This window comes from Lethenteron reissneri, chromosome 2 (genome assembly GCF_015708825.2).
Source record: "Lethenteron reissneri isolate LAM-NWPU_2019-01 chromosome 2, ASM1570882v1, whole genome shotgun sequence".
Classification (NCBI taxonomy): Eukaryota; Metazoa; Chordata; class Hyperoartia; order Petromyzontiformes; family Petromyzontidae; genus Lethenteron; species Lethenteron reissneri.
Window position 1 is genome coordinate 11,388,993 of NC_083780.1, and position 25,759 is coordinate 11,414,751.

The 25,759-nt window shown below is 50.8% G+C and overlaps 1 protein-coding gene across 1 annotated transcript in view; it reads right to left on the reverse strand.

Moving 5' to 3' along the window:
• Positions 1 to 24,745, reverse strand: part of SYT7 (synaptotagmin 7) — a 232,036-nt gene extending 207,291 nt beyond the window's left edge. The window contains exon 1 of the mRNA XM_061552781.1: positions 24,588 to 24,745. Coding sequence (XP_061408765.1) covers positions 24,588 to 24,615 — 28 coding nt within the window. The 5' untranslated portion in view covers positions 24,616 to 24,745. The remainder of the gene's footprint in view (positions 1 to 24,587) is intronic.
• Between the last annotated feature and the right edge of the window lie 1,014 nt (positions 24,746 to 25,759).

A 25,759-nucleotide genomic window follows, 5' to 3' on the forward strand; every position in this document is an offset into this window, starting at 1 on the left:
CGCCGATTGCCGGGGCTGCCTGGGTTAAACCTGAACAGGTGGCAACCCTAGTGGCTGGATGAGAGATTGGGCGAGAGAGAGGGTGAGTAGGTTGGCTACTGAGTGACTTTGCAAATCAATGACTGAATGAATGGGTGGGTGAGCGAGTGGGCGAGCAGGTGGTGTTACTGAGTGACTTTAGGAATCAATGACTAAATGAATGGCTCAGTGGGTGAGTGAATGGGTGAGTGCATGGGTGAGTGAGAGAGTGGGCAAATAGGTGAGTCACTGAGCCCCTTGGCAAACCAATGAATGAATGGTTGAGTCAGTGGGTGAGCGAGTTGGTATGGCTACCAGCTTTTCCACTATAGTCCAAACCTAGATATCGGTTTAAATTGCAGTGGTTAGCGCCGTGCTACGAAACCAGCTGCCCGAGTTCGAGTCCCGCTCACGGCCACCAACACCCAGTGACGATTATCAGTACCGGTCCTGAGCACTCCTCTAGGTCGACTCGACCTCAAATGAGTAACCGGTGGGATGTGTAAAGCATCGCCACTGGGGAGACAAAGGCGGCCGGGTGTGGGCTGCCGTCGCGATATTTCTGGACCTTCGGGACATCCGTCGCGATATTTCTGAATCTAAAGACAAAAAAAAACCACTGCACGTTCCGTGCTGTGTCCCAAACTGCATACGGTTTATGAACGGATTGCGATGCATAATGCAAACACACACACACATAATGGCGGGGGGGGGGGGGGGCATGAATAATTGACGTTGTTGCGCGCACAGCACAACTACGTTCGACGTCTGCCCCATCGTCATCCGCTCATCGCCCATGACGATGGGCGATGAGCGGCGCGCCGGACGCAGGAGAAGAAGATCCTTCTAGATTTGAAGCTTTCGTGACTGCAAGGATTCATATTCTTAGGTTTTTTCGGTAAAGTCACGTAGGTAAAAAAAAATAATTAATAAAAGTAAAATAAAAAATAAAATAAAAATCACGACGTTTCGGAGGCAAGATCCTTGCGCATTTCTCAGGCAGGCCGCGGGGCCATAGGAACGTGGGAATTTCCCACAGCCGTTGCTGCTGTGGTTGTTGTCGTTGTTGTTGTTGCTGCTGCGGGCACAACCGTCGCTCAAATGCAGGAGGTTGTTTTTAAATCCTTTATATTAAGTTCACTTGCTTGCGTGCTTGCGCGCTTACGACAGTGCAAATCTTTCGGTCGTTTTTTAACCCACTTCCCGTGATCCAATCGAGCGGACATTTTGCACACAGACCTCGTTGTGTGTGACAATTAATTTTCGTGAAAATTTTTTTCCAAACTTTTACACTGTTTAGGGAAAAAAAAAATACTTAATTACTAATTGCTTAATGGTGGCAGACAATCATCTGACCCATAGGTGGCAGCCATCTCAAGCCAGAGGACGAGAGGACTCTAGCCGCCACGCATATAAAGGATTTATAGTGAAAAACTTTGTTTTTACGGGTTAATTTTTTTTCTGCTGCTGCTGCTGCTCGAATCGCGATCATCGCTAGCGAGCGTCACCGTGACCTCTGTGACCCCGACGGGCGCGAGCCGACGGAGCAAAGGGGCGCGTCTCGGGTGGTCCTGGGGGAGAGTCGCTAAGAGCAACGCAGCCGCTACGCTACACGGGAAAGAGTACGGTTCCACGTTGCGTCATCTTCACGAGCATTTGCCGTGACCCCCCCACCACCCACCCACCCCCCACCCAAGCCCCTCCACGTTACGGACAGACAGGAGACACCTGGGCAGACAGAGTTAATCGATTCACGTTTTAACGGCCTTATTTGGAAAGCGTTAAAGTAGCGAATAGTAATAAAAAATACAATTCAAATCACTTGAGCAATCTTCCTGTACTGGGAGGGGTCGTGATCCCCCTCCACGTTTCAGGCGGCCGGGCAGACAGACGGGCCAGACGTTAATAACGCGAATGCTTTATAGCTCTCAGCATCGCCGTGGTCGGCGTCAACAAAAAACAAACGAGGTTGCCGACCCCGACAAACATGCCAAGTTGGGCCAAAGTTTGCCTGGCTGGGTAGCTAGGCTGGCCGGCTGGGCTGGCTGGCTGGCTTGCTAGCTAGCTAGCAAGGAGATATAGTGTCAGACGGTCACGTCTAAAGGACGTGTGCGCTTCTAGTAAACGGCAAAACTGTTCAACTAAAATTGGCAGAACGTTGCCGCGTGGTCGCGACAGTCGGACTCACGTTGGCCTGATGTGGCATGCGGTCAGAACTGTTAGACCAACATTGGCCTGATGTGGCATGCGGTCAGAACTGTTAGACCAACGTTGGCCTGATGTTGACATGCGGTCGGAACTGTTAGACCAACATTGGCCTGATGTGGCATGCGGTCAGAACTGTTAGACCAACGTTGGCCTGATGTTGACATGCAGTCGGAACTGTTAGACCAACATTGGCCTGATGTTGACATGCGGTCAGAACTGTTAGACCAACGTTGGCCTGATGTTGACATGCGGTCGGAACTGTTAGACCAACATTGGCCTGATGTTGACATGCGGTCAGAACTGTTAGACCAACATTGGCCTGATGTTGACATGCGGTCAGAACTGTTAGACCAACATTGGCCTGATGTTGACATGCGGTCAGAACTGTTAGACCAACATTGGCCTGATGTTGACATGCGGTCGGAACTGTTAGACCAACATTGGCCTGATGTTGACATGCGGTTGGAACTGTTAGACCAACATTGGCCTGATGTTGACATGCGGTCAGAACTGTTAGACCAACATTGGCCTGATGTTGACATGCGGTTGGAACTGTTAGACCAACATTGGCCTGATGTTGACATGCGGTCGGAACTGTTAGACCAACATTGGCCTGATGTTGACATGCGGTCAGAACTGTTAGACCAACATTGGCCTGATGTTGACATGCGGTCAGAACTGTTAGACCAACATTGGCCTGATGTTGACATGCGGTCAGAACTGTTAGACCAACATTGGCCTGATGTTGACATGCGGTCAGAACTGTTAGACCAACATTGGCCTGATGTTGACATGCGGTCAGAACTGTTAGACCAACATTGGCCTGATGTTGACATGCGGTCAGAACTGTTAGACCAACATTGGCCTGATGTTGACATGCGGTCAGAACTGTTAGACCAACATTGGCCTGATGTTGACATGCGGTCAGAACTGTTAGACCAACGTTGGCCTGATGTTGACATGCGGTCAGAACTGTTAGACCAACGTTGGCCTGATGTTGACATGCGGTCAGAACTGTTAGACCAACGTTGGCCTGATGTTGACATGCGGTCAGAACTGTTAGACCAACGTTGGCCTGATGTTGACATGCGGTCAGAACTGTTAGACCAACATTGGCCTGATGTTGACATGCGGTCGGAACTGTTAGACCAACATTGGCCTGATGTTGACATGCGGTCGGAACTGTTAGACCAACATTGGCCTGATGTTGACATGCGGTCGGAACTGTTAGACCAACGTTGGCCTGATGTTGACATGCGGTCGGAACTGTTAGACCAACATTGGCCTGATGTTGACATGCGGTCAGAACTGTTAGACCAACGTTGGCCTGATGTTGACATGCGGTCGGAACTGTTAGACCAACATTGGCCTGATGTTGACATGCGGTCGGAACTGTTAGACCAACGTTGGCCTGATGTTGACATGCGGTCAGAACTGTTAGACCAACATTGGCCTGATGTTGACATGCGGTCGGAACTGTTAGACCAACATTGGCCTGATGTTGACATGCGGTCAGAACTGTTAGACCAACGTTGGCCTGATGTTGACATGCGGTCGGAACTGTTAGACCAACATTGGCCTGATGTTGACATGCGGTCAGAACTGTTAGACCAACGTTGGCCTGATGTTGACATGCGGTCAGAACTGTTAGACCAACATTGGCCTGATGTTGACATGCGGTCGGAACTGTTAGACCAACATTGGCCTGATGTTGACATGCGGTCAGAACTGTTAGACCAACATTGGCCTGATGTTGACATGCGGTCAGAACTGTTAGACCAACGTTGGCCTGATGTTGACATGCGGTCAGAACTGTTAGACCAACATTGGCCTGATGTTGACATGCGGTCAGAACTGTTAGACCAACATTGGCCTGATGTTGACATGCGGTCGGAACTGTTAGACCAACATTGGCCTGATGTTGACATGCGGTCAGAACTGTTAGACCAACATTGGCCTGATGTTGACATGCGGTCAGAACTGTTAGACCAACGTTGGCCTGATGTTGACATGCGGTCGGAACTGTTAGACCAACATTGGCCTGATGTTGACATGCGGTCGGAACTGTTAGACCAACGTTGGCCTGATGTTGACATGCGGTCGGAACTGTTAGACCAACATTGGCCTGATGTTGACATGCGGTCGGAACTGTTAGACCAACATTGGCCTGATGTTGACATGCGGTCAGAACTGTTAGACCAACGTTGGCCTGATGTTGACATGCGGTCAGAACTGTTAGACCAACATTGGCCTGATGTTGACATGCGGTCGGAACTGTTAGACCAACATTGGCCTGATGTTGACATGCGGTCAGAACTGTTAGACCAACGTTGGCCTGATGTTGACATGCGGTCAGAACTGTTAGACCAACGTTGGCCTGATGTTGACATGCGGTCAGAACTGTTAGACCAACGTTGGCCTGATGTTGACATGCGGTCGGAACTGTTAGACCAACATTGGCCTGATGTTGACATGCGGTCAGAACTGTTAGACCAACGTTGGCCTGATGTTGACATGCGGTCAGAACTGTTAGACCAACATTGGCCTGATGTTGGCATGCGGTCGGAACTGTTAGACCAACATTGGCCTGATGTTGACATGCGGTCAGAACTGTTAGACCAACATTGGCCTGATGTTGACATGCGGTCAGAACTGTTAGACCAACGTTGGCCTGATGTTGGCATGCGGTTGGAACTGTTAGTCCAACATTGGCCTGATGTTGACATGCGGTCAGAACTGTTAGACCAACGTTGGCCTGATGTTGACATGCGGTTGGGACTGTTAGACCAACGTTGGCCTGATGTTGGCATGCGGTTGGAACTGTTAGTCCAACATTGGCCTGATGTTGGCATGCGGTCAGAACTGTTAGACCAACGTTGGCCTGATGTTGACATGCGGTCAGAACTGTTAGACCAACGTTGGCCTGATGTTGGCATGCGGTTGGAACTGTTAGACCAACGTTGGCCTGATGTTGGCATGCGGTTGGAACTGTTAGTCCAACATTGGCCTGATGTTGACATGCGGTCAGAACTGTTAGACCAACGTTGGCCTGATGTTGACATGCGGTTGGGACTGTTAGACCAACGTTGGCCTGATGTTGGCATGCGGTTGGAACTGTTAGTCCAACATTGGCCTGATGTTGGCATGCGGTCGGAACTGTTAGACCAACATTGGCCTGATGTTGGCATGCGGTCAGAACTGTTAGACCAACGTTGGCCTGATGTTGGCATGCGGTTGGAACTGTTAGTCCAACATTGGCCTGATGTTGACATGCGGTCGGAACTGTTAGACCAAAGTTGGCGTGATGTTGGCATGCGGTTGGGACTGTTAGACCAACATTGGCCTGATGTTGACATGCGGTTGGAAGTGTCGTACCAACGTTGGCCCGACGTTCGCCCAACGTTCACCTCTGAGCCATCGTCGAGTTTGACGACGGCGGTACAGTGTACGGACGTAAGGCGCGTGGGGGTGGAGGAGGAGGAGGAGGAGGGGGGAGGGAGGGGGGGGGCCCCGCACACCGGGCAGCGTTACGGAAGTGCAAAAATACTCGGTGAGCGTCCGCGGGTATCAATAATTCAATACGACACCGCCACTGCAGATTCTATCCCGGCCGTACTGATGGAGCCGCACGAACGCATTGGCGGTAAAATAATAACACAAAGTAGCATAGAAAAATAACAAAAAAATCCACTTATTGTTTTCCACCATCCCCTGGCCAGACGCCACCCGTATCAACCCCCCCCCCCCGTCCACCCCCTCCCCACTGTCACTGTGTCAATACTAGCGACTGGTGCAGTTGCCGCTTCGCTGAACCTCGCGCCACGGCGATAAGTAAATAATAGCAGGTTACTTTGTCGAGAGAGAGAGAGAGCGATATTGCAGCGGGGCATTTTGACGTTATTGGGCTGACGGCGCGCTGACCGGGCTCGGCAAATCCCAAACGTTGCCCCCTTCGATTCCATCTCCACCGCCGCGCTATTTGCTATTTTATTTCGAATCATTTCCCCGCCCCCCCCTGCCCCCCCGGACCGATGGGCAGATGTGATGCGCACACACACAGGGGTGCACGTGGCATCGGCCGCGTACGCGGGTCTCTACGCATTACCTGTGCCCATCAGCGACGTGTTTCATCATCGGGTAGCAGCATTTGCGAGTTGTGGTTGATCATCATATTGGTTCTTTCGGTAAAGTCACGTAGAAGGGAAATAATAAAATAATAAAAATTAAGCATAATAAAATAATTATTTTATAATTATGTTTTAAATAATAAATTAATAAAAATACAACATAAGAAAGTTTATATTTTATAATTACTTTAGTATTTTTTATTTTTTTTATTTATAACTTTATTATTCTATAATTCTTTTATTATGCTTTATTTTTATTATTTTATTATTTCCCTTCTACGTGACTTTACCGAAAGAACCAAGAAGATGAATCCCTGCAGTCACGAAAGCTTTAAATCGAAATTATTATTTTCTCTTTCTACGTGACTTTGCCGAATGAACCAGGTGAAGAACAGGTCTTTCCGACAGGACGGCTGCTTGCGTTGTGGCCGAAACGTCGTGAGAATTATTTTATCATGTTTTATTATTTATTATTTTGTTATTTCCCTTCTACGTGACTTTACCGAAAGAACCAAGAAGATGATCAACCACAACTCGCAAATGCTGCCACCCTGCAGTCACGAAAGCTTTAAATCCAAATTTAAGGACTTTCAGAGTTTTTTTTGATCGTTTTTCGCAACGTGCCTCTGAAAGGAAACTGTGACTCGGCGTTGGCCACGTAAGATCCGCGTAACAGGCTTGCGCACGGCGCGGGCGAAGATCCAAGCCGATTGCCATTTCCGCCCGTCGGTGCCCTCGTTCTCCTATCTCTGCAGCCGAGCCAACTTGGAAATGCGTTCACGGCTCTCGCAGGCAATGTGACGCGCACACACACACAAAGATCCCCCGTATAGCCTTAACAGACTGTAGGGGCAAGTGCTGTTAGCGAGCACCTATGAAGGCCGGAACGGTACACGAACGAGGGGGTGGGTGGCCAGCACCACGCCCGACCGCCTTTGTTTCCCCAGTGGCGATGTTTACACATCGCACCAGATACTCATTTAAGGCTGAGTCGACCTAGGGGAGGTCCAGGACCGGTTCAGATAGCCGTGAGCGGGAATCGAACCCGGGTCGCCAGGTTCATAGCGCAGCGCGCTAACCGCTACACTACCGCTCCCCACACACATACACACATATATACACACACACATATACACACACACCGACAGACACGGCAGGTTGTGCAGGCGGTAGCGTAGTGGTCAGCGCGCTGCGCTAGAAACCCGGCAAACCCTGGATCGATTCCCTTCTCTACGGCCAACACCAGTGACGATTACTTGAGCCGGTCCTGGGCCTCCCCTAGGTCGACTCGGCCTCAATTGAGTACCTGGTACGGTGTGTAAAATTATCGCCACTAGGGAGACAAAGGCGGTCTGGGCATGGTGCTGGTAACCCACCCCCTCGTGTGCTGTGCCGGCCTTCATAGTTGCTCGCTAACAGGACTTGCCCCAACAGTCGGCTAAGGCTATACGGGGGATCTTTGTCTTGATTATAGAGAGAGAGTAGAAGCAGAACTCTATCCTGCGTGCACGCTTCTGCCCCTTCTCCCCCCCTGTAAAAGTAAAGAAGGAACGTCGGCGCCAACGTTGAGCCGACGTTCAGCCGACGTTCGCAAGCGCGGTCACGAGGGTCAGCTGGCGGCGCTGGGAGTGAGCAAAACAAGGCAAAAGCTCAGGCCCCCGCCCCCCCAAGTAGCTCAAGGGGGTGGGGCTCCCGGGATTCACGCCAGAAAACAAAACTAAACGGAGGTGAGCCAAATGTCAGCTGCAATTCGTGATCCCGTTAAACATAACGAGCGATATAAAAAACATAAACAAGCTCTCTCGTGTCGCTATCTTGTCTGAATCTTTCACCTCTCATCTCATTACGCCCATGTCTCTCTCTATCTCTCGTCTCGCCGTAACCCCCCCTCCCCCCCGCCTTGTCTGCATCTCTTCTGTCATCTCGCATCATCTCCCATCTCGTGTCCACGACTTTTCTGCCACCTCACGGGGTGAGTTTATAATCTAAAAGGGCCCCCCCCCCCCACCCCTCCCCCAACATTTTAAAATTTCTGCTTAGGGCACTCTCAACCAGAGGTCGCAATCGGGTTTTGATTCCTTACCCGCACCCGGCCGCACCAGGGTCGCAAACGGGTACCCGTACCCGTACCTGGCCGGGTACGGGTAGCCGAGTATCGGGTAGGGTACGGGTATCGGGTACCCGGTTGCGACCTCTGCTCTCAACCCCTATGGACCAGCACCACCACTGGTGACGACTGCGCAGGCTCTGTCTGCGAGCGCCTATTAACCGTGGCGGAACGTTCGTGCGGTGTGGACCAATCAACTTCAAGGACAGCGCATACATTATCAGAGTTGTGTTTTTTTTGTTTTCATTCCGACTGCAGGTATTGTGGTCAATTAAAACATGACTCCGTGTAAAAAAGATGTTAGCTTTGTTGCTAGATAGAAGGGTAAAATCTCAATTATCATATTTTTCTACTGTCAAAGGAGGTTCCAATGGTGTGAATGCTTACCCCGAGCTCGCATACTCTGATGGTGCATTGTCTTTGAGTTGTACACCTTTTGGCGTCATCTGGTCCAACACCATGTGAGACTAGGCTCTAAGAAAAGCTGTCTCGTGTGTGGACCAATCAATTTCAAGGACAGTGCATACATTATCAGAGTTGTGTTTTTTTTTGTTTGCATTCCGACCGCAGGTATTGTGGTCAATGCAAATATGACTCCTTGTAAAAAAAAGCTTTCAGTTTTGTTGCCAGATAAAAGGGTAAAAAAACAATTATCAGAGCATATTGTGTTTGCGTGTTCACCACAAGCACCGCGTGTGTGGTTAACGCAGTCACTTGGTTTCCTATTTGATGTTCGAACATCTTAACAACTCCCGTTTGATTGCCAGAAGAGAGTAAAAACCTATTCTTAGTTTGTTTGTCCACACGGCAAATTCTGTGCGCATCATCTCGCCGGCCTGTCTTGGGCACGGGGTGCGGCGCTGGTCGCTGATGAATTTCCAAACGGAGAGTTCCTTCATCTTGCAAAATAATATTTATAATTTTTTTAAAGTTTGGCTGGCTGGGTGGCTTAGCTGGCTGGCTGGGCTGGGCTGGCTTGCTTGCTAGCTAGCAAGGAGATATAGTGTCAGACGGTGTCACGTCTAAAGGACGTGTGCGCTTCTAGTAAACGGCACACAAAAAAAATTTCCTTCCCATTACACGACAGAATATATTACAACGAAACTTCATTCGCCAATAACACTGGTGCCACAGTGACCTTTCAATTTCCAATAATCTCAAGACGGCCGTGTAGAATTACGAGGCTGTGTGCTTCCAATGCCCCCGCGATCGCGTGGCAGGCGGAGTCCACACGAGGCTGTATTTTTATCCCGGAATACTGTCCGTTCCGTTGGGAGCGGTGGCGCAGTGCGGTTAGAACACCGCGCTGTGAATTTGGCGAGCCGAGTTCAATTCCCGGCCACCGCTGCGATGCCATCAGTGGCTCAGAGCGACATCTTACGCCGCGCCCTTAGGGGTCATCCATTTAGTAGGTACGCAAAAATCTGTCAAAACTTGACCCCTGTTTTTTTTCACCCCCCCCCCCCCACCTGCGTACATACGCTTGACGTACCCCCCCCCCCACCCCGAATCCTATAGAACGGCCGCTATCACTGCTGAGCTGCGTGATAGCTACAGTCAGGGGCACGGTGGCACACCAGTGACACCTCTCCCACAGTCCCACTTCTCCCGGCAGTACTTGCTGTCCGACAGCTGAATTGACCTGTGGCTCATTTGAAGGCCAATGTAGACTAATTATTATGGAGGCTGCATCCCCCCCGCGCCCCCTTTCCTATGCGCACATTGTCAGTAGACACCCCATACACAAGCGAACGCATATGGGTCAACCGCCCCCCTCTCCACTCCCTGCGTACGTACTCAACGGATGGCCCCTTAGGCGGCTGCCGCTCATTGGCCGGGCCCCGCATTGACCATCGCGGTGAAGTATGGTCAAACGCACCACAACCCCCGTGACCGACACGGGGTGATGTTTGCATTGCGGGGCGAGCGAGGGCACGGTGACGCTTGCGAGCGGTACCGTCTAAAACAGCGGTCGGGAACCTATGGCTCGCGAGCCATGTATGGCTCTTCCAGTGACGGCATATGGCTCCGAGACAATTTTGAATTGGAAAAAAAAAATCAGTTTGGAACCGATTTTAAAATACTTGTGATATTGCTTAATAATACCGTGTCGTTTTCAAGTAAACAGAAATTAGTTTTGAAGATAAATTTCACGGGTCACGCCTGCATGAAGCTCAACCTCACCACGTCGTATGAACCAGACTACAAGGCCATCAGCAAAACCATGCAGCACCAGAAGTCGCGTTAAAAGTAAGACATATTTAATTTATTATACGTTAAAAATACTATATGGCTCTCAATGAAATATATTTAGAAATATTTGGCTTTTATGGCTCTCCCAGTCAAAAAGGTTCCCGACCCCTGGTCTAAAACATCCGCTCGCTCCAAAGCTAAGAGGAAGAGCCGTTTTAAATTCTTGTTCTTCTTGTTCGGCAACAACAACAACAACAAAAACCCCTAAAATATTTCAAGCGCCGCAATGCATCGTGCACGCGCGAGACGGTGGCGGTTCCTTCTCGATGGATCGTGGACACGGCCACGAAGCAGTTCTCGTAAAGAGCTCGCGTCCCCCCCCCCGCCCCCCCCGGATCCGCAGGTTGCAGACCCACCCCCCGCTCGCAAAAAAAAATCTTGTCCTGAAATGTTTCGCAGTAGGGGGTGTGACGTTGCTGTGTATCCACCCCCCCACGCCCCGATCGGAGTAAACTGCAAGAGGGTTGGGCGGGTGGGGTGAGGACAGCATGACGTCACCACGCACGGACCCGGCTCAATGCTGTGGGGTGCGGGTGACGTCATCACGCACGCCAGCCAGGCAGACAGGAATCCAAGCGTGGATTGTTTTTATTTCCATTTGGACCGTGGGCCCTGCGCGTTCTCTTTTTAAATCCTTTATATTAAGTTCACTTGCTTGCTTGCTTGCGCGCTTACGACCGTGCAAATCTTTCGGTCGTTTTTTTAACCCACTTCCCGTGATCCAATCGAGCTGACATTTTGCACACAGACTCGTTGTGCGTGACAATTTATTTTCGTGAAAAATTTTTCCCAAAATTTTACACTTTTTAGGAAAAAATAAATTATATTTAATTACCAATTGCTTAATGGTGGCAGGCAATCATCTGACCCATAGGTGGCAGCCATCTCAAGCCAGAGGACGAGAGGACTCGAGCCGCCACGCATATAAAGGATTTATAGTGAAAAACTTTGTTTTTACGGGTTCATTTTTCTTTTTGAACGCGTGGACTCTCATCGCCCCTGGGTTCGGGTGCCACGGCTGACCCAGTTGCGATGAACTTGAATGCCGCACGGTCGGAGCTCCACGTAGCGGAGCGTGCGTCTCAAGAGGTTACGCCACGGCGCTTGATTTCAGGTTGAGCAGCCCTGAACACTGTTCCAGGATTTCAAGCTTTCGTGACTGCAAGGATTCATATTCATAAGTTGTTTCGGTAAAGTCACGTAGGTGTAAAATAAAATTTAAATTAATGAAAGTAAAATTATAAATAATAAATCACGACGTTTCGGAGGCAACACAAGCTGCTTGTGTTGCCTCCGAAACGTCGTGATTTTTTATTTTACTTTTATTAATTTTAATTTTTTTACCTACGTGACTTTACCAGAAAAAAACCTAGGTAATACTGTTCCAGGACTCATTTTAGCCACGCCCCATACATCTCGCCCCTATTTATAAACCTGTTCACAGCATTGTAGGAATATATCCGGGTCCAATAACATTTAATTTAGTGTACCCCCTGCCTCCGTGCCTCCGATTAGCACGGTTGGCTACGTACTTTGCCAAAGATGTTCAGCATACATACGTATTATCAACAGGCATACTTTGTACTCTAGTGGTAGTGCCTTACGCCAATATATCTCTATTCCAAGCCAGCCTTGACGGAAGCTATTGAGCGAGATGTATAGCCCTGAGTGCAACGCCCAAGACGATAGATGTTGGATGCGGGTCTCGCTTCTTCCGTTGTTGCCCGGCGGTTCTTATTGGCGCAACTCGCACGCGGCTGGGACTGATCGTCTCTACGAGTTGGCAACCTCGGTGCTAGAGGCACGCTTCAGGCCTAGCCAGGAACGCGACCCAGTTCCGAAATAAGTAATATTTAAAAATACTTTTTTTTTAAAACACGCTTTAATGAAATGTACCGTACGAGTAATGGCAGAACTCCACGACTCCAGGAAGTGGCCCCGAGGCTTGCCACAACGTAAGGGGCCGTGGTGATTTACAGACAACGTGAGTTGAGCGTGGACAATTAGACCCAAGCCGAAACATAAGATAGAAAAAATATTGCTTAAACCTTTTTTAATTTAATGATGGAATATAGTATTGTCATCAGTGTGACAAACGTATACCAAGTTTGTAGTCAATGCCACATTGGGAAGTGGGTTAAAATTGAGTTGCAAGATTTGAGGATACGACAACAGACATAGTTCAGACGCCGTCTTTCCGACAGACCTGTTCTTCACCTGAGGACGGCTGCTTGCGTTGTGGCCGAAACGTCGTGAGAATTGTATTTTTATATGTTTTATTTTTATTATTTTATTATTTCCCTTCTACGTGACTTTTACCGAAAGAACCAAGAAGATGAATCCCTGCAGCCACGAAAGCTTTAAATCGAAAAAGACAGAGTGAGTTCAATAAAAGCGTGTAAATAAAACAACGCGCACAGAGAAGCGATGCCCTAAGCAGGAGGCACAACCCAGGAGGTGACAATTCGACCCCAAAGGCCCCACCACGGCCTTGGGTCCCGAACAGGATGTGGGTGGACCGCTATTGACGCCGCTGTCCTCAAGCCCTTGAATGTGTAAAGGAATATTAAAACCGGTTTAGTGCAATCGATGTGACTAAGCTGCCGACTTTAACAAACAAAAAAAACCGGTGGGGAATTATTTGTCCGTTTCTGGAGAATGATGTAACATATAACCCATCTCAATTAGCTCCCCCTTTTTTTTTATTTGTAAGTGAGATGATGCGAGTCGGTCTAACCGGTGCGATGCCGCTACTGAGTGTGCAGGCGGTTAGACTGCGCCGGGGGTCCACGGGTCACAGGGCCACAGGCGTGTAGGAGAGTGTGCGTTGGTGTGTGGATGCGAATTGCGGGTGTGTGTGTGCACGTATGGGGAGCGGTGGCGTGATGGTTAGCGCACTGCGCCACGAAGCCGGTCACCCGGGTTCAATTCCCGCTCACGGCCAACACCAGTTACGATAGTGATCTGAACCATGTTCTTGGCCTGTCCCACCCTCCCCCCCCCCTGGGTCGACTCAGCCGTAAAATGAGTACTCGGTGTGGTGTGTATAAACATCAGCACTGGGGAGACAAAGGAAGTCGAGTGGACGTGGTCCTGCCGGCCACCCCAACCGCTCGGGGCAAGCGCCGCTCGCGAATTCGCGAGCGCCGCTCGCGAACTCGCGAACGCCGCTATGGGGGTTAGGGACATCACCTTTGTGTGCAGATATTTCCGGGCAATTCAAGTTGGGGAGTTTGTGGGGTGGCCGCTACGAGCGTGGGTTCTACGACTGCGCTTCTTCTTCTTCTTGTTTGTCCATCAAAGTTGATGATGACCATGGCACGTTTGTCATTTTGTTGGGTTTTGATGAGTGCGCAGATGGCTGAACAGGTCAACCTGTGCCCGGAGTTCTCTGTGGCGCACTGGACAGGTCAGGGAGGATGTAGAGCTCTGAGGTGCAGCCACACGTCCTTCCTTGGTAGATTTGCGCTGCTGCCTCTTCAAGATAGCACAGGAGCTTCTCCTACTCTCACGGAGGACTGCGCTACAAACCCAGTGACCTACCAACGGGGGTTTGGTGGTGAGGGGGGGTTTGGTGGTGAGGGGGGGTGGGTGGGTGCTCAGTTCCTCGGTGCGATTCGCAATCAACGCCGCCGGTGCACGGGGAGTTCGTCAGAGTGGCGGCGCGTCGAGAGGGTCTCGCGTTTCGCTGCGTTCGCTCGCTCGGTCGTTTATTTATTTATTTATTATTATTATTCGGCCGAGATATTTAGAAAAAAAAAGTTACGTGTAAGTTTCCGGCAGATCGAGACCGGTTGCTTTCAGGCCATTTCTCTGAAAATTTGCGGCACGTCACACAGATGCTGTAATCGGGCGGGTGGCAATCCTCGTGGATTTCGACATCGCAGACCGGGGGCTTTGGTTGGTGCCCTTGGCGGGCGCCTTCCAACGACTCAACGACCTTTCAGAATGTTACTTTTAATTCAGAATATTTATCTAGACCGGAGAAATCCGATGAGCTATAAAGCTCTTTCTCACTCATCCTCCTCCTCCTATTCCCCACCCAATGCCCCCCCCCCCCCCACGTCTGACTATCTGCGTATCACATCTCCCCCAGCGTGAGCTTCGTCGGAGATGTGCCACGGTTACCACCTAGCTCCCTTCTCAACAAAATCATCGTGATCGTGATCATCACACAGACTTCCTCAATCCGTTCCCTCTCAGCAGCGACGACTCGCACGCCCGTAATGGAACCACAAAAATGAATTTGTTCGTGAATAAAAATTTTTTTTATTTCATCTGCCACTCGAGCTACGATGGAACTTCCACCTCCACCCCCCCCCCCCCCCTTCTTGTGTCCCGACTTAACCTGCCCTGGAATTCCAGGCAGAGCCAGCCGGACTTAGACTTGGTGTGGACTCAAATCCCTTTTAGCCTCAGCCCCAGATTGAAGGTCGTAAACTCAGTGTGGAAAAAAATCTTTTAGGAAGGATTTTTTTATATTAAATAAAAAAAGGGGTATGAAGTTTAAAGAAAAAATCCGCGTGGGTTGCACCGCGAGCAACGCAAAGACAAAGATCCCCCGTGTAGCCTGAATCGAATTTTAAGGCAAGTGCTGTTAGCGAGCAGCACCTATGAAGGCCGGCACGGCTGACGAGTGGGGGTGGGGGGTGGCCAGCATCACGCCCGGCCGCCTTCGTCTCCCGAGTAGCGATGTTGACAACACACCGCACCAGGTACTCATTTAAGGCTGGCGCTTCAAACTGTATGACAGCCACGTGTTAAAGCATTCGCTAAATGCATAATTTTTTTTAAGGCTGAGTCGACGTAGGGGAAGCCTGGGACAGGCGTCATTGCAACGTCAGCGCCACTCAGTGCGTGTGTAAGATGTGGGGAGCGGTGGTGCAGCGGTTAGCGCTACACTGCGCTACAAACCCAGTGACCCGAGTTCGATTCCAGCTCACGGCCACACACACCGGTGACGATTATCTGAACCGGTCCTGGGCCTCGCCTAGGTCGACTCGGCCTCAAATGAGTACCTGGTGTGGTGTGTAAACATCGCCACTGGGGAGACAAAGGCGGTTGGACGTCGTGTTGGCCACCCATCCCCTAATGCCACCGTTCAGGCACTCCCTAATGTATACCTGGTTAGGGGCCGTCCATAAATGACGTCACGCGATTTTGGAGGATTTTTGACTCCCCCCCCCATTCGTCACACGGCGTCACAAAAAGTCAGACCCCCCCCCTCAAATATGACGTCACAAAGCTCTGCCCCCTCCCCCCCCAAAAAAACCATATTTACATTTTTAAAATAAAACATGCTTCAAATCGCTTTAACCTATTGTCATCGTAGTGCGTATTTAATGTGGCGCTGCACTCTGATGTTGTAGGCGAAAACATTTATCAAAAAGTCTATTTAATTAAGTAGAACGTGTTGTCTATATTTATTTAAAGTTGCGCATGTTGATGTGACGTCACATTTCTAACCCCCCCCCCCCACCTCGTCACACATCGTCACAAATGTCTGACCCCCCCCCCCCACCTCGTGCGTGACGTCATTTATGGAAAGCCCCATACGAGTTTGAATATTGAGTTTGTGCGCGTGCACTTGGTATGTCTTGTACCGAAGAGTATTGCCTACTTTCGTTTGATTTCTATTTAAAGCTTTCGTGACTGCAGGGATTCGTCTTCTTGGTTCTTTCGGTAAAGTCACGTAGAAGGAGAATAATAAAATAATAAAAATAAAACATAATAAAATAATTCTCACGACGTTTCGGCCACAACGCAAGCAGCCGTCTTCAGGTGAAGAATGAGACACTGCCAAGCTTGGAGCTTATATATAAGCTGGGTTGGAGGTGGAAGAAGAGCTCCTTAACAAAATAATGTGCATATCAAGAGGAATTTAGCATATTCGTGGGAATTGCGTAGGAGGTGGGCGGGGGGGGTTTCAGAGTCATATTATGCCCATGCATTATGCAGGATCAGCAGCATCAAAGGGAGGGGGTAGGGGTAGCACCAACAAAGGGAGGGAATGTCAATAGTATGTAGAAGCAATGAAACATGTCAATGGGAGAGCGGTGAAAGGAGACCCACAGCGGAGCAAATAATGCATTCCCCGTGGAGAACACAAGATACACAGTCAATGCCAGTGAGTGGACTGCGGTCTGAAAGTCACCGTAAACGTGAACAACAATCAGTTAAGATCCGAAATGGTTTATTACGTCCTTCCAATGATTGCGGAGCCAGAATCAATCTTCTCGGTTGAAATTGTCTTTGTGTTTGTATATGTGGATCGCCTCATGAACGAATCTCTCATGGTAGCCAGATGGCTTGCAGAGAACCTCTGTCTTGGAGAAGTCAATGTCATGTGAGCCCACTGAATTGTAACAGTGATCTGCCACGGCTGAGGTGTTTGTCCTACCGTGTTTCAGGTCTGCTTTATGTTCACGGATGCGGTCCGAGACATGTCGTTTGGTTTCTCCAATGTAATTGCTACTACAGAGGCATCTTAGTTTGTAGACGCCAGGGTACTGTATGTCTGGAACCATGTCTTTTACAGACGGGACCAGATCACGGATTTTATGTACTGTGTTGAATCGGACCTGAATCTTGTGTTTAATCAGGATTTTGGAGATCTTTTTTGTGACCCCAGCAATGTAGGGTAAGGTGATGGTTTTGAAAGGCTCCTCAACAGGATCTTTCTTGATGGTTGGAGTGATGGCTTTTCGGATTGTGTAGTCGGAGTAACCATTAGCCTTAAGAGCTTGGCGTATGTGTTTGAGTTCACTGGCAATGTGTTCCTGGTCGGAGATGCATTGGGCTCTATGGTATAGAGTCTTGATGAGGGAGTTCTTCTGGGATGGATGGTGGTGGGAATCCGGTTTTAGGTAGGCATCCGTAAGGGTGGCTTTCCTGTAGACAGAATGGCTCATTGAAACATCAGGTCTCCTTTTAATTAGGACATCCAAAAAGGGTAGCTTGCCATCTTTTTCGACTTCCATGGTGAATCTGATGGCTGGGTGTATGGAATTGATGTGGTCGAGAAATTGGTCTAGAGCAGGCCGGCCATGTGGCCAGATGACAAAAGTGTCATCTACGTACCTCTTCCATAAGGTCGGGTGTAGAGTGGCAGTCTGGATGGCGTCAGTCTCAAATTTCTCCATGAAAATGTTGGCTACAACCGGAGATAGGGGGGAGCCCATTGGGGTGCCCTCAGTTTGCTTGTAGAAAGTTCCATTCCAGGTGAAATATGTATTGGTTAAGCAGTGTCTCACCAGGGGGGGTACCCCAGTATTCAGTCCCTGATTAACCAAGTCTTCAATGATTGCGATGGTGTCAGGTACAGGAACTTTGGTGAATAAGGAAACCACATCAAAACTGACAAGCAGGTCGTCTGGGGACAGGGAAATCCCCTTGATTGTCGATACCAGGTCAGTAGAGTTTAGTACCGCAGAGGTGGTTTTTCCTCCCTTTGATGCTGCTGATCCTGCATAATGCATGGGCATAATATGACTCTGAAACCCCCCCCGCCCACCTCCTACGCAATTCCCACGAATATGCTAAATTCCTCTTGATATGCACATTATTTTGTTAAGGAGCTCTTCTTCCACCTCCAACCCAGCTTATATATAAGCTCCAAGCTTGGCAGTGTCTCATTCTTCACCTGAAGACGGCTGCTTGCATTGTAGCCGAAACGTCGTGAGAATTATTTTGTTATGTTTATTTTTATTATTTTATTACTTCCCTTCTACGTGACTTTACCGAAAGAACCAAGAAGATGAATCCCTGCAGTCACGAAAGCTTTAAATCGATACTATACACTACACTATGTACTACACTACACACTACTATACACTATACTACTATACACTACACTATACTACTATACACTACACTATACACTGTACTACACACTACACGTTGGGCTTAATGGAGGCCCGTCGTTAAGTGATTAGTCGCTAAGAGGGGTGGTCGTTAAGAGGGGTTCTACTCTATAGGCACTTAGGGGGTATGTTATTGCACGCGGACACTCGCAATATGCCTCGTCTGGCGAACCCACAGACAGCCCGACCCCGACGAAACCCGACATCACGAAACCTTCACCCGCGCTGAATCCGCGACGCATTCGGATCGCGACCTAAAGGCTCCGTTTGTTTTTTTAAATCCTTTATATTAAGTTCACTTGCTTGCTTGCGCGCTTACGACCGTGCAAATCTTTCGGTCGTTTTTAACCCATTTCCCGTGATCCAATCGAGCTGACATTTTGCACACAGACTCGTTGTGCGTGACAATTTATTTTAGTGAAAAAAAAATTTCATAACTTTACACTTTTTAGGGATTTTTTTTTATATTTTATTACCAATTGCTTAATGGTGGCAGGCAATCATTTGACCCATAGGTGGCAGCCATCTCAAGCCAAAGGACGAGAGGACTCTAGCCGCCACGCATATAAAGGATTTTATAGTGAAAAACTTTGTTTTTACGGGTTAATTTTTTTGTTTTTGAGGTCTCCGCGATAAGCCCCAACAGAACGCGATCGCCACGGCGCTGGTGCCATCACCGGTGCGGTGCCATCGCCGGTGCGCGGGAGGTGCCTCCGATCGCTCACTCAGCGGTGCTGGCAGTCGGCCGGTCGCTCGCGATTGGAAACGCACCAGCAAGCCTCGGCGATTCCACGCAAACGTGTGGAATGAATCTTGACTTGAAGCTTTCGTGACTGCAGGAATTAATATTCTTTGGGTCTTGCGGTAAAGTCACGTAGATAGGTTCAAATTAATAAAACATTATATTTATAAAATAAACAATAAAAACTATGACGTTCCGATCACAACACAAGCGATTGTCATCAGGAGGACATACGTGTTGTGATCGTTCAGAGGGGGTTCTCCTGTACCGAGCCGACGCGTCGTTGTTAAATCGCGATGTCGTAACCTTATGACGGCTACTGGGTGCACTTGAAGGTGGTGGCGTCGACTATTGGAGAGTTTATCATGAAGATCGCGCGTCGCGTTGTGCCAACAAGACGACACACGCACCACCGGCACTCGGTCGTGTGACGATGCTGGAAGATTTACAACCCAATTTGTTGAGTTGTTCTTCTTGTTTCTGCTTTGATCAAAGCATCCACCGCGGACAAATATCCACCATGGCCAAATATCCCCCGTAGCCAAATATCCACCGTAGCCAAATATCCACGGTGACCAAATATCCACCGTAGCCAAATATCCATCGGGGCCAAATATCCGCTAGGGACAAATATCCACCGTGATCAAAATATCCCACCTTGTCCGTCCGGTGCTCGCCGGAGCCGCATTGGCTTCCGATTCTGCCGAGCGCCATACCGTACGCGTTATGAGGTCGCACCCGTTACACACACACAAAGTGCTCGCCACAAATGAACCGCAATATCTCGCTGAACTCGTCAAGGAGCATAAACCTTGCACGCGAACTCCGGGCATCCTTGCAGCCAGCGGACAAAGACGGTCACCGCAGCGGCCGTCTGGAACGTTCTTCGTCCATTCCTACATCAGCAATACCACCGGGAGCGATGATGCGCTTTCGAATCTAAATTGAAAAATCATTTCTTTAGAGCCGCTTTTTGTGTTCAGTTTGCTGTCCCCCCCCGCCCCCCGCCCCCCGCACGGCCGATTAGCACGGTTAGCTACGTACGGTGCGAAAGAAGTTCAATATACGTACAATTCATCCCAGACTCGAGCCCGATATCGTGACATCTCAGAAGCTAAAAGGCTCTTAGCCTTGCACGAGCGACCCCCACCCACCCCTCCGTCGCGCATAAAACAGATGCTGCGATCAGCGCCGACATAACGACGTTAATTGTGCTATCCTCCAACGCCCACCACCGCCGCCACTGTCCAGAATGAGAACATCTGTTGTTTATTCTGGAGGAATCCGATGAGCTAAAAAGCGGCGGTCAAGTACGCTCCGAATAACTCCCACGACCCGCAAGACGCAGTGGGAGTGGGGGGGGGACCCGAGAAACGTCGGGCCGATGTTGGTTTTACGTTGAGCACACGTCAATCTCAACGTTGGCACGATGTTTGCATGTCTACTGGGGAGGTCTTCATCCAGCAGTTGAATGACAAAATGTGGGGGGGGGGGGGGGGTTTGTAAACCAGTGGGGTGACAAAGGCGGCCTGGTGTGATACTGGCCACCCACCTCTGCCGTGTCGGCCTTCACAGAGTGCTCGCGAACAGCACTTGCCCCAACAGTCTGTTGAGGCTATATATGTGTGGGGAGGAGGGGCGTCTTTGCCTTTGCTCTACGTACAATGCAACCGAGTCCTCTCGCTACACACAACGGGTGGTATGTTTGCAAGTGATTGGCGTGTATATGGTCTCACAAAGTTAATTGTAATTGGAACGGATGAATGTGTGACATTGATGCGATTTGAATTCATTCGGCGCACACGTGCACACGATCACGCTCAATTGCTTACGTGCCCAAAGACAAAGATCCCCCGGGTAGCCTCGAGCAGACTGCTGGGGCAAGTGCTGTTAGCGAGCACCTCCGAAGGCCGTCACGGCGCACGAGGGGGTGGGTGGCCAGCAACACACCCGACCGCCTTTGTATCCCCGGTAATCATTTGAGGCCGAGTCGCCATAGGGGAGGCCCGCGACTGGTTCAGATAATCGTCGCCGATGTTGGTGGCCAAGCAAAGAGACCGAACTCGGGTCGCCGGGTTCATCGCACCCCCGTTTCTCAGTCAAAAGGCAAAAGCGCAGCCCCCGCAATTCCCGGCTCACGCCACTGCCGGCGGATGGCCCTCCGCTCGAGGCCTCTCTCACCTCGAGGGTCGTCATTTGGTGACTCCGCCTACTCTTCCACGCCGACCATGCGGACGTCTTGCAGGAGGTCTGGGTACCCCACACGTTACCACCCCCCAGCACCCGCGACCAGACGGTCTACTCACTGCTGTGAACCACGCCGGGAGATGGAATCGAACCGACAAACATCGAGGCTGCAATTGCGCTGCGCTGCGATGCCGTCAATAACACTGCAGCAGCAGTAGTAGCAGCAGCAGTAGCAGCAGCAGTGGCTGCAGTAGCAGCAGCTGGGGCAGCAGCAGTGGCAGCAGCGGCAGGGGCAGCAGCGGGAGCAGCGGCAGCAGGGGGAGCAGCAGCAGCAGGGGCAGCAGCAGCAGTAGCAGCAGCAGTGGCTGCAGCAGCAGCAGTTGGGGCTGCAGCAGCAGCGGCTGCAGCAGCAGCGGCTGCAGCAGCAGCGGCTGCAGCAGCAGCGGCTGCAGCAGCAGCGGCAGCAGCGGCAGCAGCAGGGGGAGCAGCAGCAGCAGCAGGGGGAGCAGCAGCAGCAGCAGGGGCAGCAGCAGCAGGGGCAGCAGCAGCAGGGGCAGCAGCAGCAGGGGCAGCAGCAGCAGGGGCAGCAGCAGCAGCGGCTGCAGCAGCAGCAGCTGCAGGGGGAGCAGCAGCAGCAACAGCAGGGGCAGCAGCAGGGGCAGCAACAGCAGGGGCAGCAGCAGCAGCGGCTGCAGCAGCAGCAGCTCCCTTCGTTTTCCAGCAGTTACGGAGCTGATCCGCGGGTAGATGCCGATCGCTCTTCGCATTCGCGTGCGTGCGGCAAAAACCAGGTCCGTAACCGGTTTTTTGTGTTGCTGTTGCTTCAATGCGGTTACCGGTACAGTACACACATTACAATTAATGCACATCCACGCGCACATGCAGATATACAGATGAACGCGCGTGCATTGTGCATACGCGCGCACACACACACAGTCGCACAAAGACAAAGGTTCCCCAGATAGCCTTTGCCAGACCGTTGGAGCAAGTGCTGTTAGCAATCGTCGACGAAGGCCGACACGGCAAACGAACACCGGTCGAGGGATGGATGGAGAGGGAGGGAGGGTGTGACGATCAGAACCACGCCCGGCCACCTTTGTCTCCCCAATGTTTACACACACACGCACACATCCGCCGAGTACACGTGCACACACACACACACACCATTCATAGACACGTCCGTCCATAACCGCGCAGTCACGAACTGCTCATCTGTACGGGATGCCACTGTGATTATAAATGAGTGTGTGTGTGTGTACGGCACACGCGATGCATACAGCGAGTATAGATGCCTAGTATTCCATTATGTGTATGCTACATAGCAGCATAATGTACGTATGCACGTGTGGTATGCACGATGTGTGCGCGTGTGAGTGTGTGTACACACAACGCTGTATATTCTACGCATATTCTGGTTCGGCGTGATGCTCCTACGTGCATCGGGTGGAGCGGTGGCGCAGTGGTTAGCAGCGTAACTGCGTTCTGAAAACATTAGCGGCCAGTGATGTGTAGTTTAGCCAGCTGGCTCGCAGCAAATGACCAGCGTGGTGAAGTATGGTCAAACACCCCATCCCGCAAATCCTCATGATCCAATGGTGTGTGGCGGGGATGGTACGCGTTCATCCAGCAGTGGATGGACGTATGGATGGACATTATTATTAAATAATTATACAGAGTAATAGTTGTGATATAGTGTAAGTGTGTACAGATTATATATAGTCTGTGTGTGTGTGCAAGACATCCTGTATAAATATATAATGCGTGCAAACAGCAGTCAGTGCCTATATATAGACCTGCAATTTACTGAGCGTGAGTGTGTGGTGTGGTGTGTGATGTGTGTGTGGTGTGTGTGTGTGGTGTGTGTGGTGTGTGTGTGATGTGTGTGTGTTGTGTACGTGTGGTGTGTGTGTGATGGGTGTGTGGTGTGGTGTATGGGGTGGTGTGTGTGTGTTGTGTGTGTGGTGTGTGTGTGGTTTGTGTGGTGTGTGTGTGGTGTGTGTGTGTGTGGTGGGTGTGTGGTGTGGTGGGTGTGTGGTGTGGTGGGTGTGTGGTGTGGTGTGTGTGTAGTGTGTGTGTGGTGTGTGTGTGTGGTGTGTGTGTGTGTGGTATGTGTGTGGTGTGTGTGTGTGTGGTATGTGTGTGGTGTGGTGGGTGTGGTGGGTGTGGTGTGTGGTGTGTGTGGCGTAGTTAGCGCACCGCTCTTGAGCTTCTCCCGAATATAACCTCAGTCAGTAGTGTGGGGGGATATAAACATCAACCACCGGGAAGACAAAGGCGGCCGGGAGTGGTTTGCTGGACCACGCGCACAAACACATGTCATAGGTGCTCGCTGACCGCACTTGCCCCAACAGTCTGCGGAGGCGATACGGGACATCTTTGTCCGATGTATGTGACGTGTGGTGTGTGTGTGTGTGCATACACGGTACTAAACGCAATACACGATGCATATATAAAACAATATACAAATTAGACATTTGATTTACAATACGTTGCTTCTATTTGCTGATATACTGTCCACAGTGTGCGATTGCACGCGCGTATATTATCCGATGCAATTTTGGGCCGAGTCTACCTAGGGGAGAGGGCGCGTGCACAATGTTTGTACCGTACGCAACATAGTGCTCGCTCATAGCACTTGCCCCAACAGCAGTCTGTACGTATGCCTACACGGGGCACCTTTGCCTTTGTGTGTGTGTGTGTGTGTGCAAACGTGCATTGTTTGTATGGATGTGCATATGTCAGTGTCCGCGCGTGCGCATGTCAATGTGTGTGTGCCCGTGCGTTTACACGCGTGTGAATGTGCGCGCGAGGCTGTGTGCAAGTTGTACTGTGTATCCGTGTGTGTATCCGTGTGTGTTTACACGTGTGCCTATGCTTAATAGGTGCCCCCGAGTCTGCGCAAGGCTGTATGTACGAGGGGTGATCGTAGCGCACACGCGTATCCACCCACGTACGTTCACTATGCGTGCCGACGTGTGTGCGCGTGTGCGTGTGTGTATATCTGCGTACGTATCGTGCGAGTTCTTCCGTGTGCGGACGGCGAGGCGAGAGAGTGTCGGGGTTGTGCGTCTCCTTCTACTCACGGATTGCTCGCTCCTCCGAGGAAGGCATAATTATTTCTCGCTCTCTCTCTCTCGCGCGCGCTCTCTCCTTCCGCGATGCACTCCTACTCCTCCTCCCTGCCTCTCTCTGTGTGTCTCTCCTCGTCCTCCTCTCTGCCGAGTGTGAGGAGAGCGGACGGGAGCTGCTGTGAGGAGTACGGTATTAGGGGAGGCGCCCTCCCTCCCCATCACCACCGCCCCCCCTCTCTCTCTCTCTCTCACACACACACACACCACACGCACACACCCACCTACCTATCAACCCACCCAAGCTACCCAACCAGCCACTCTCTCTCTCTCCCCCTATCTCTCCCCTCTCTCTCCTCCCTTCACCTCTCCCCACTTCTCCCCCCGCTCTATCACACGCGCACATAAATACAAAGACAAAGATCCCCCACCCCGCATAGCCTGCACGGACTGTTGGGGCAAGTGCTGTTCGCGAGCACCCATCCATGCCAGCCGGCCACGGCGCACGAGGGGGTGGGTGGCCAGCACTACGCCCGGCCGCCTTTGTCTCCCCCAGTGCTGACGTTTAGACACCGCAGCAGGTACTGATTTGAGGCTGAGTCGACCTAGGGGAGGCCCAGGACCGGCTCAGACAATCGCCACCGATGTTGGGCCGTGAGCTGGAATCGAACTCGAGTCGCCGGGTTCCGAGCGCATGACGCTAACCACTGCCCCACCGCTCCGCGTGTACACCCACACGTGCACATTGATGCATGCACATACATACATATAAGACAAAGCTCCCCCGTATAGCCATACAGATTGTTGGGGCAAGTGCTGTTTGCGAGCACCTATTAAGGCCGGCACGGCACACGAGGGGGTGGGTGGCCAGCACCACGCCCGGCCGCCTTTGTCTCCCCAGTGCAATGTTTACTGCACGCACAGTGATACGCAGGTACCCACAAACACGCACAGTACGCACACAGTACACACACAGTACACACACACAGTACACACACAGTACACACTACACACAGTACACACACACAAAGTACACACGCGCATGCACACAGTACACGCGCACACAGTACACGCACTTACACACTGCTGCACACACAGTACACACACACTACACACACAGTACACACACACACAGCAAACACACAGCACGCACACACAGCACGCACACACACAGCACACACACACTA